General features: G+C 36.4%; 1 protein-coding gene across 1 annotated transcript in view; it reads right to left on the bottom strand.

Moving 5' to 3' along the window:
- LOC106092168 (mitogen-activated protein kinase kinase kinase 4) overlaps positions 1–11,836 on the bottom strand; it is an 82,566-nt gene extending 70,730 nt beyond the window's left edge. The window contains exon 1 of the mRNA XM_013258944.2: positions 11,061–11,836. Within this exon, the coding sequence (XP_013114398.2) occupies positions 11,061–11,407 (347 nt within the window). The 5' untranslated portion in view covers positions 11,408–11,836. The remainder of the gene's footprint in view (positions 1–11,060) is intronic.
- Between the last annotated feature and the right edge of the window lie 484 nt (positions 11,837–12,320).

The following is a 12,320-nucleotide window of genomic DNA, read 5'->3' as shown; positions in this document are numbered from 1 at the left end:
CCCTAATAACCTTCACTGTTTGAGTTCACTGGCCATCATGACACATGGAGTCAAGAAGCGGTGGAGTACACAGAGATCTCACCTGCTCACACATACCATCCGCCTCATAATTTTATCTTCCTGAAAAGCGAAAGTCTGAGACTTTCCTGAGTTTTGAATGTAGACGTCCCACCAATGATCTGGGTCTCAATGCTTTCGTAATTCCGACGTACGCCAGTTTTTTCATCTTCTTATGTAAAGGTTTCCACCATACCAACGCTACAAGTAAAAACGTTGTAAATTGTTCTCACCAAAATGAAAATCGAACTACAAATGCTTTCGTAAATCACAAAATACGAATCTCGTCCAAAAATAAAAATTAAAAGTCAAATATTCTCGAAACCTAGAGAGATATTTTTGGGCTTTGTGGGTATTTTGAAAAAAAAATCGAAATCGGATCACAAATGAAGATTTGGCAGTCGAATTATTTTTCGAAACGCCAAGGTGACCAACCTTAAGTTGCCAAGAGGCGCCAGGAGCATCTAGGGCAGCTCTAGCCACTCAAAATTTCAATTGGTTGCCAAGAGACGCCAGCACTATCAGCTCTTACCATTCAAAATTTTAAACAGTTATCTCTACCCTTTTTTATTTCGATGGAGGGCCCTGCCAAGAGCCAGGACCATCTAGGGACTTGAAATTTTGTCCTTTCTCTCGTTAACACCACAGCTCCAACCACTCAAAATATCAAAATATCAAAGAGTTGCCAAAGGGCGCCCCGATTATCTAGGGGCCTTACATTTTATGCGCCTTTTTTAGGCCCAAAACCTTTAATCGAGAGATTGGTCTATATGGCAGCTATATCCAAATCTGGACCGATCTGTGCCATATTGCAGAAGTATGTCGTGGGGCCTAACACAATAAATGCGCCTTTAATGGACCCAAAGCCTTCAATCGAGACATCGGGCCAAATTGAAGAAGGATGTCGACGGGCCTAACACAACTGACTGTCCCAAATTTTGGCAAAATCGGATAATAAATGTGGCTTTTATTGTCCTAAGACCCTAAATCGGCGGATCGGTTTATAAAGATATAGTCCGATATAGCCCATCTTTGAACTTAACTTCCTTGTGGAAAAATAGAATCTGTGCAAAGTTTCAGCTCAATATCTCAATTTTTATAGACTGTAGCGTGATTTCAACACACAGACGGACAGACGGACGGACATGGATAGATTTTCTTAGATTTTTATGCTGATCAAGAATATATATACTTTATAGGGTCGGAAATTTATATTTCGATGTGTTGCAAACGGAATGCCAAAATGAATATACCCCCATCCTTCGGTGGTGGGTATAAAAATAACACTTTGCGAATGTGTAACACTTTGCGAAGGTAAAACACTTTACGAAGGTATAACACTTTACGAAGGTATAACACTTTGCGAAGGTATTACACTTTGCGAAAGTATAACACTTTGAGAAAGTATAACACTTTGCGAAGGTATAACACTTTAGAAAGCTATAACTCTTTGATGACTTACAAAAATGACTCTATTTCACATCCTTCATTATTGCCGTTAAAGAGATAATGGAACTTAAATATCACAACATTTGGCAAATTTCAGTCATTTTTATAGTGCCGATATTTTGTAGACAAGTGTAATATCATCATTCAGCGATTTGTGACAAAGGCAAATGTTTAAGGGAAAATATATGTGGCTGTTGTCCCTTATCTCTGAATAGACAAAGCACGCGTGACCGCGTCATAGCTATGCCTAGTTATAAATTTTCTAAAATTAAATGGAATAAAAACAAACAAAATTTACAAAATATTTATAAAACAATTTGATTTTGGAACATATATCCATTGTGATTTTAATTTAATTCATTAATTATTAAAGCTTTTAATGTGAAATTCAGACATAAACCATCGTCATAGTAAGCGGAACTGTGATACAAATGACGAAAGTAATTTTTACTTAAATATCACATTTGTTTGCGGATGGCAAATTTATTTTCTTTTTAAATTTTCCTTAACTTGTTGCCAATGTGTCGTCCCATATCTTAATTGGACACAACATTAGCTGTAAAATTCGAAAACACATACAATTCCATTAAACTATAGACATGATGAACAATATTCGCAAGAATAGCGCGCCAAATGATTAAACCAAAGTGTGCGTAATTTAGCCGGCGACATGTTTTTTTGACTAGAATATAATACTACGATACTATGTCTTTGCTTTTTCCATTCTTTCTTTGAGCAAGCATTTAAAGGTATTAACAAATATGAAACATAAAGAGAAAAACAACAAAAGAATCATTGTAGAAAGAAAAAAAATAAACAATAAACGCCAACGCAAAAATAGAAATTCAATCCACTTTGAATGCATGCGAAAAAAAAATGAGTAAAAAAAAAACAAATAAAAGCGTGCTAAGTTCGTCCGGGTCGAATTTTATATACCCTCCATCATGGATCGCATTTGTCGAGTTCTTTTCTCGGTATCGCTTTTTAGGAGATATATTGGGTTGCCCAAAAAGTAATTGCGGATTTTTCATATAGTCGGTGTTGACAAATTTTCACAGCTTGTGACTCAGTAATTGCATTCTTTCTTCTGTCAGTTATCAGCTGTTACTTTTAGCTTGCTTTAGAAAAAAAAGTGTAAAAAAAGTATATTTGATTAAAGTTCATTTTAAGTTTTATTAAAAATGCATTTACTTTCTTTCAAAAAATCCGCAATTACTTTTTGGGCAACCCAATATTTAGTTATTGTGCGATTTGGATCATAATTGAATTGAATGTTGGAGACCATAATAGAAGTCATTGTGTAAAATTTAACCCAATTCGAAAAAGAATTGCGCACTTTAGGGCCTCAAGGAGTAAAATTGAGAGATCGTTTATACGGGAGCTGTATTAGGCTATAGACCGCTTCCGACCATATTTGAAGGTCATAAGAGAAGCCGTTTGATAATAATTGCGCTCTCTAGAGGGCTAAGAAGTCAAGATCCCATATCGGTTTATATGGCAGCCATATCAGGTTATGGACCAATTTGAACCATATTTGGCACAATTGTTAAAAGTAATAACAAAACACATAATACTAAATTTTAGCCAAATCGGATAAGAATTGTGCTCTGTACTGGCTCAAGAAGTCAAGATTCACGATCGGTTTATATGGCAGCTATATCAAAACATGAACCAATTTGAAGCATACCTGGCACAGTTTTTGGAAGTCATAACAAAACACGTTGTGCAAAATTTTTGCCAAATCGGATAAGAATTGCGTCCTCTAAAGGCTCAAGAAGTCAAGATCCCAGATCGGTTTATATGACAGCTATATCAGGTTATATATCGATTTCAACCATACTTAGCACTGTTGTTGGCAGTCATAACAATACACCTCATACAATATTTTAGCCAAATGGGATAATAATAGCGCCCTCTAGAGGCTCAAGAAGTCAAGATCCCAGATTGGTTTATATGGCAGCTATATCAGGTTGTAGACCGATTTGAATAATATTTGGCACAGTTGTTGGATATCATAACAAAACACGTTGTGGAAAATTTTTGCCAAATCGGATAAGTATTGCGTCCTCTAAAGGCTCAAGAAGTCAAGACCCCAGATCGGTTTATATGACAGCTTTATCAGGTTATGGACCGATTTCAACCATCCTTAGGACAGCTGTTGAACATAATGACAAAACACCTCATGCAAAATTTCAACCGAGTCGGACAGGAATTGCGCCCTCTAGTGGCTCAAGAAGTCAAGATCCAAGATCGGTTTATATAGCAGCTATATCAGGTTAAAGACCGATTTTAACCATACCTAGCACAGTTGTTGGAAGTCAAAACGAAACATGTCGTGCAAAATTTCAGCCAAATCGGATAAGAATTGCGCCCTCTAGTGGCTTAAAAAGTCAAGACCCCAGATCGGTTTAAATGACAGCTATAACAGGTTATGAACCGATTTCAACCATACTTAGCACACTTGTTGAAAATCATAACAAAACACCTCATGCAAAATATCAGCCAATTCGGATAAGAATTGCGCCCTCTAGTGGCTCAAGAAGTCAAGAACCCAGATCGATTTAAATGACAGATATAACAGGTTATGAACCGAAGTCAAGATTCAAGATCGGTTTAAATGACAGCTATATCAGGTTATAGACCGATTTGAACCATACCTAGCACAGTTGTTGGAAGTCATAACGAAACATGTCGTGCAAAATTTTAGCCAATTCGGATAAGAATTGCGCCCTCTAGTGGCTTAAAAAGTCAAGACCCCAGATCAGTTTAAATGACAGCTATAACTGGTTATGAACCGATTTCAACCATACTTAGCACACTTGTTGAAAATCATAACAAAACACCTCATGCAAAATATCAGCCAATTCGGATAAGAATTGCGCCCTCTAGTGGCTCAAGAAGTCAAGACCCCAGATCGATTTAAATGACAGATATAATAGCTTATGAACCGATTTCAACCATACTTAGCACACTGGTTAAAAATCATAACAAAACACCTCATGCAAAATTTCAACCGAGTAGGATAGGAATTGCGCCCTCTAGTGGCTCAAGAAGTTAAGACCACAGATCGGTTTATTTGGCAGCTATATCTAAACATGGACCGGTTTCAACCATACTTAACACAGTTTTTTAAAAGTCATAACAAAACAAGTTGTGCAAAATTTCACCCAAATCGGATAAAAAATTGCGCCCTCTAGTGGCTCAAGAAGTCAAAATCAAAGATTGGCTTATATGGCAGCTATATCAAAACATGAACCGATATGGCGTATTTACAATCCCAACTGACCTACACCAATAAGAAGTATTTGCGCAAAATTTCAAGCGGCCACCTTTACTCTTTCGAAAGTTAGCGTGGTTTCAATAGGCAGACAGACAGACATGGCTAGATCGTCTTAAAAAAATGTCATGACGATCAAGAATATACATATACTTTATGGGGTCTTAGACGAATATATCGAGGGGTTACAAACAGAATGACGAAATTAGTATATCCCCATCCTATGGTGGAGGGCATAAGAAACAACCAAGCAGAATTAAAATTCAAACGTAGTCCACTCTTATCAGTTGCCAAAAGAAAACATACCGCACTCACCTAATGCCACCACCTCCTACTTGGCGGAGACCACCTTCGTTGAACCAGAGCAAAAACGAAAAAAAAAATATCTCTTATCAGCACTTAAAATTTATTAAAAGCTTCTTACATCCTTCAGATAAGGGGTGTTTGAAAACAGTGACAAAGAAGAAGAAAAACCAAAAATATACAATTGCTTGATAAGCAGGAACGTAGACAGCTGCTTTGTGAAATGCAGTTTTACTATTGTGTTCAAATTGAAACTTCTGATAGTTTTTAATTGAATTTTTTTTAATTCTTTAAACCAGAGTGAGTTCTTTGATTTTGTTTTATTAATTATTGTTAGTTTTAAGTTGACGTAGGGGATGATAAGTCTTAGTGACTTTAACGTGGCAAAATACAGGCCAGTATGGGTTCATCTCTCATCTGTGTTGTGGACATCTGACTCATCTGAGATAGCTGCCTTTAAAACCGGCCAGATATTAGCGCCACAAAATCGCAATGTTTTTATAGTGCTCTAACTTTTTAAACAAAAATAAAGCAGGTAAAACTCAAGGACTGAGATCTATTTTAGAATGCCTGACCATAATACGGTCCTGTGAGGACGTCGAGTGTGAATATATTTACGGACAGTAAAATGGCCATAAGGTCAATACCAACCAGGAAGGTAAGGTCACCACCAGTATTTTAGTGTAAAGAGGAGGAGACTTTCAACATCCAAGCCAAGTACGGTCTGAATCGGTCTTTAAACAGATATAGCCCCCATATACACCGATCCCCGGATTTGACTTCTCGACCCCTTAGAAACCTCAATTTTCATCCGTAACTTGAGTTATGACCTTCAACACCCAAGCTATGTAAAATCTGAATCGGTCTATAAACAGGTGTAGCCCCCATATAAATCGATCCCCGGATTTGACTTCTCGAGCCCTTAGAAGCCTCAGTTTTCATCCTATTTGGCTGAAATTTTGAAGAAAGACTTGGGTTAATACTTCCAATATTCAAGCCAAGTACGATCTGAATTGGTCTATAAATAAAGAGACCCCCATATAAATCAATCTCCGGATTTGACTTTTTGAGCCCTTAGAAGCCTCAATTTTCATCCAATTTGGCTGAAATTTTGAACAAAGACTTGAGTCAAGTAGGATCCTAATCGGTCTATAAAAATAAGTAGGTCCCCGATCCCCGGATTTGACTTCTTGAGACCTTTGAAAACTCAATTTTCATCCAATTTGGCTGAAATTTGGAACAAAGACTTGAGTTATGACTTTTAACATACATGCATAGCATGATTTAAATTGGTCTATAAACAGATATAGCCCCCCAATTAACCGATCCCCGGATTTGACTTCTTGAGCACTTAGAAGCCTCAATTTTCATCCGATTTGGCTAAAAATTGGAACAAAGACTTGAGTTATGACTTTCAACATCCATGCTAAGTATGATTTGCATCGGTCTATAAACAGATATAGCCTCCATATAAATCGATCCCTAGATTTGACGTCTTCAGCCCTTAGAAGCCAAATAAATTTTTATATGACAAAGTACCTCACAAATGTCGCCAGCATTAGGAGGGGATAACCACCGCTGACAATTTTTGATATTCCCGCCAGGATTCCAACCCAGGCGTTCAGCGTCATAGGCGGATATGCTAACATCTGCGCTACGGTGGCCTTCGACTCAATATAGCTCCCAAAATTGATCCAAAGCACTGTTTAGCATTTATCGGCTCTTATGATTAAAAACAGAATGCTATATAATATTTCTAACTGGCAATAATTCCATTGACGACTCTTACTGAGGAAATACCCATTGAATATCTTGCCATAGTTATGATGGCTAACTTCAAACATTTTCATTGTAACTAACTCCCAGAAGTTAAAAACACACCCAGGCAACATAGCATTTTAGCCTAATTAGTAACTTCGTTGGGGAGAAGACATGTTACATGGCGATATATCCCCACGAGATACTGAAAGGGAAATGAGGTAAGTCTTAAAAGCTAAAAAACTCTGTATGTAGCATATTTTTCCCGAATGGAGTGTATTTTTAGTTTCCATTACTAAAAGTTTACAGGTTACATAGAGTGTAGAATGACCTATGCTAACACAATTTTACTTAATATGTGCTACATTTTGCCACTTTGTCTATCATTACTCTCATGGCAATTATTTTGTTCACACCTCAAACATTTTAGACACTCTAATACACCGCAAAAGGTGGTTTTGTGTGCAAAAGCATGAGTCCCCTAAAGTGTTACCCGTTTTAAAGGTATCTTAAATTATGAGGAATTGTACAAAGATACAAAGTTATTGCAAACAACAAAGTATGTATTTTAATTCAAAGGTATGGCCGGCCAATGAACGAGATACAAGCAAGTCAATAACCGAGTCAACACATTGATTGCGGTTGAACTTTCTGTACATCAAGGCGCCAGATAAAAAAAGCTTTGGGATAACAAAAAAAAACAATTGAAAAACCATTGGATAATCAAAAACTTGACATGGAGTTCAAACTAAAAGATAAATATAATGAGAGCTCAACATTGACTTTGACATGTAAATTATGTTAATTAGCTTGAATGCGAATGATCAACAAGCCTTCGTTGCCCTTTTCTCTTGTCATCTCCCTCTCTCTCGCACACACACACTCATCAAATAATAAAACTGATTATCTACCATGTTTGACAACGAACGCCACACGGCAGACATATGAATGCTGATGGCGATGATGACAAAGCTAAACTTTCCAATGTCATGCAGCGTGTGTGTGTGTATGTGCGTATGTGTGTGCTTTTTATTAACGTCTGTCCGAATACACAACGACTATGTACCGATCACCGACCGTAACCGTTTAAACGTTCAACGCAAAATCCCACTGCAACAAATACCAACCAATACCAGTTTGAAATTTCTATATACGAAAATAAGCCGGTTTTTTTTAAAGAAATATTTCTGAAATAAAATTAAGATAAGACAGTGAAAAGCAACTAAAAACCCCAAATAAAAGTGAATTGACAATTAACAGTGGCCCAAAGGGCCAAAAGGGTTAGAAATGGAATGGAAAAGAGAAAAAAATGCAATAAAAAAAATATTTAAAAATAAGTTAATTTCGAGTAAATTAGAATAGGTGTATAAAAAAGTCTATGATACTAAAGGGTCATGCACCTCAAATGGTGCATAATCCAATTCTCACTCTCAATAAGTCCACTGTTATGCGTGCTGTGGGACAATTGGCACCGTCTTGTTGAAACCACATGCCATGCCAGTGCACAATGGGCAAAAAAAGGTTGGACATCATCTCACGATAGCGCTCACCTTTCACAGTTACGTTACGATTCGCATCATCTTTGAAGAAGTACGGTCCAATGATGCCACCAGTCCATAAACCGCACCAAACTGTGACTTTTACTGGATGCATTAGTAGCTCTTGCAATGCTTCTGGCTAGTCTTCACTCCAAAATCGACAATTCTGCTTAATTACGTACCCTTTGAGCCAAAAATGATCTTCGTCGCTCAATGGAAGAAGCGCGCGATGAAATTTCTTAACAGTGCACGCATTTTGATAATGAAATTCAATAATTAGCATAGAGCTGGCAAAATATCGATAGCACTATCGATATTTAATTTTCTGGCTGAATATCGATTGATATTTTTCCGATGGATACTATCGCAAAAGTTAAATTTTTTGCAACACTAAACAAAAACAAAAAAAATGCTCGGCGAAATCGGATTATAAATTTGTCATTTGTGGGCCCACGGTCTAAATTTCAGCAAAATCGTGGCTTTTATGGGCCTAAGACCCTAAATCGGCGGATCGGTTTATATGCGGGCTATATCAGGATATATTTCGATATAGCCCATCTTCGAACTTAACCTACTTATGGACAAAAAAAGAATCTGTGCAAAATTTCAGCTCAATATCTCAATTTTTAAAGACTGTAGCGTGATTTCAACAGACAGACGGACGGACATGGCCAGATCGTCTTGGATTTTTACGACGATCAAGAATATATATACTTTACGGGGTCGAAAATGGATATTTCGTTGTGTTGCAAACGAAATGACAAAATGAGAATATCCCCATCCTTCGGTGGTGGGTATAATAAGCAATCCACCAATGAATGTATCCTTTAAGATACATTGCGCCTATAGAGGGCGCAATTTTCATCCGATTAGACTAACGTTTTGTACAATGATTTCACTTATGACTTCCATCTGACTTTATTTACATTGGTTTTATTTGGTCTATGCATTGATATTGCTTCTATTTAAATCGATCTCCTGATTTTAAAACCCCGTTTACACTGCTCTTTAAATCCGGATTTAATGGCCCAAACATCTGTTTTCCCTTTATATAATCAGCTGACGAGAGCCTTAAATACGGATTTAATGAGCAGTGTAAACGGGGTTTTACTTCTCATTTTCGGTTGATATATGGTTGATTGGAAATTAACGATAGTATGGATACTATCGATATTTATTATTAAAACCATCGGAAATATCGAATGTTGCGATTATCGATAGCTTGGGGCCTATTTCTCGCATCCACTATCGAGCGAGATTTTGTTCGAATATTTACTCAAAAAGCACAAATGTAATTTTTGTCAAATTTAAGGTACCAAGAGATGTGAATATATATTTTAATTATAGTTTTATTTTATGAAATAAATACTTCGATGTCCAATTTTTAGCCTAGTTTTTAAAAAATAGACAAAAATTTGTTAATTACAATAGGGGAAAAAACTTGCACATTTCTGTTCGAAGTTTCGAATAGAATTAATTGATAACGGATGTCATAATCCAAAAAATGCGAAATTCGATCGTATTAAGTCGATTGCGGATGGGAGAATTAGGCCCCAGCTCTAAATTTGCAAGCGTTGTTCGTTTGTAAAACGAGTCATGATATATAGACCAAACTGAAGATGTTTGCATGAGCTGTTCAAACCAGTGTTGCCAAAAAGATAATATCTCCATTCACCCTTTATTATAAATGTTATTAATAGCTACTAACCCCAATCACCCTTTCTCTCAAAACCTAACTAAGTAGGTGGAAAAAACTAAGAATGTTAAGCAATGTAATCGCTGATGCTGACGACGTTGGCATTCAGTTAAGAGTCCTTTTTGAAAGATTTTTGCACAAGAAGCAAACTACGGCAGAAGTTGTCTATTTAGTTTTATGTGACCTACATTTAATTTTTAACTAATAACTTTAATTTTTAAAAATTTTTTTTATTTTTTAAATATTCTCATTATTCTCCTATTGTGCCTTCTTGATCCACTGTACATTGTTATGCGGTCCAACCAAACAAAAAAATGTTTGCTAATGACCTTCTAGGGGAGTTGCGGCACGCAAAGCAGCAGACGTCAATGTAAACGTCAATTCATAAATACAATTTATCTAGAAAACATCCAAGCCGTGCGCACACTTCCACATGTGCATGTGTTTATCAATGGGTTAATGTTAAAAATTGTCATACGATTGATTTGATTTCTAACTCAAGCAAAAAGGAAATTCAAACATTATTATCAGATTACATTAAAATGCAAACGATGTGGTTAAAAGCACCGTTAACTCTTTTTTACATTAGGCACACTACATCATATTATACGCCATGCCTCGACCCAAAGAATTTTAGGTTGAGCATAAATGTGAGGGGGGGTTACAAAGTTTGTTATTACACTATGCTCTCTCTCTCTCTCTCTCTCTCGCACTTAATGTTCTCACACCCACGCCATACCACATAGAAAACCGTTTTGTTTACATTCTGCACCTCGATGCATGCTGTCAACCATTGAGAAAAAGTAACAACAATGTAAGATGAGAATGCAAACAAACTAGGCAATGGCAAAGCCAGCCATATGACAAAATGTCTGTCAAGCAGATTAATAAATAAAATTTTCTGTTTTGGTTACTTTTTAATGTTACGCCACCTTTAATGATGTTTAAAAAAAAAAGAACTCATTTAATTTGCAGCACTTACTTTGCTATATCATCATCGTAATCTTCATCTCCCAGAATAGCTGCTGCAATGTGATGTACACTTAATTCCAAAGATTTTGTTTCGGTTAAAGGCAATTTATTACTACCGGCAGAGGATGCGGATGAAAAGTTTGTTGTTGTTGGTGGTGTAGAACTAGCCAAGCTATCATTTCCCACCACATCTGTTGTCGTAGCTAAATGGTTGTTGTTAACATGGGCTGCGACTTCAGTTGACTCGTCTTCACCAGCAACGCCACCGCCGCCATCATCACCACTTTGCTTTGAAAGCAGCGAAACGTAATCAGCTGACGAAGGTAAAACACGTAATTTTCTGCGACAATTTGACATTGTATCGCTATCGCTGTTTTAGGGCTTTGAATTGTTGTATTTGCTTTCTTCTTGGGGATAATTATTTCCACTTTCTCTATTTTTTTTTTCTTCTATTATGCGCTTTCTTTTAATGCCAAATAATTGATTTATCTATACAAAACACAACACCCCTTTTTTCGATAAGAAATACCTAGGCAATTATGTTGCTTCACCTTCACATTTAATTTGCTTTCTATATATTTTATTTGTAAATTTAATTTGTCTGTTTTTTATTAGGTTACAGACTTTAAATATTTTTTTCTTTGTAATTTATTTTCCCTTAAAACATTTAATTAAATATTTTTTAAAGTAGCAACGCGTTTTTCAAAGGATTCATGACTATATAAATACACAGAGCCACACAACACTACCGCTAACCGCTCGTTCACTTTACCATTTCGTCATCCTCAACAGCGCCGCAACACTAAAACTCACTCGCATACTAAGGCCGCGTTAAGACGTTGTTATTTTGTTTTTGCTTCTTCTTCCTTTACACTTGAGCAATGGAGAAGAGAGCCAACCAATTTTATTTGTTCAATATTTCAATAAATAAATAACTTAGGTTAACAGAGAGAAGAGAAAGAGAGAGAGAGAGACTACCTTCGTCTTACCAGAGAGACAAGAAAGGCATAGATAACACAACCGTAGTTGCTGTATTTTCCGACAGAGGGGAACCTTGAAAACAGATATTTGATTTATCTAAAATCACAAGACGTTTCACAAACTCTTTTGTTTTGGTTAAAAAAAGGTTGGCAGAAACAAAAAACAAAAAGGCAACGAACCAACATGAAATAATCTCTAATCAACAAATGTCTTATAGGTATGGCCAGATATTCCAATTACTTGTTCAGATTTATCGTAAGAATTTTTTCAATTCAACATGATTTCCTAT

Source organism: Stomoxys calcitrans, chromosome 2, assembly GCF_963082655.1.
Source record: "Stomoxys calcitrans chromosome 2, idStoCalc2.1, whole genome shotgun sequence".
NCBI classification, from domain to species: domain Eukaryota; kingdom Metazoa; phylum Arthropoda; class Insecta; order Diptera; family Muscidae; genus Stomoxys; species Stomoxys calcitrans.
Note: the sequence above shows the minus strand (reverse complement) of the source record. Positions and strands in the feature narration are given on the sequence as shown.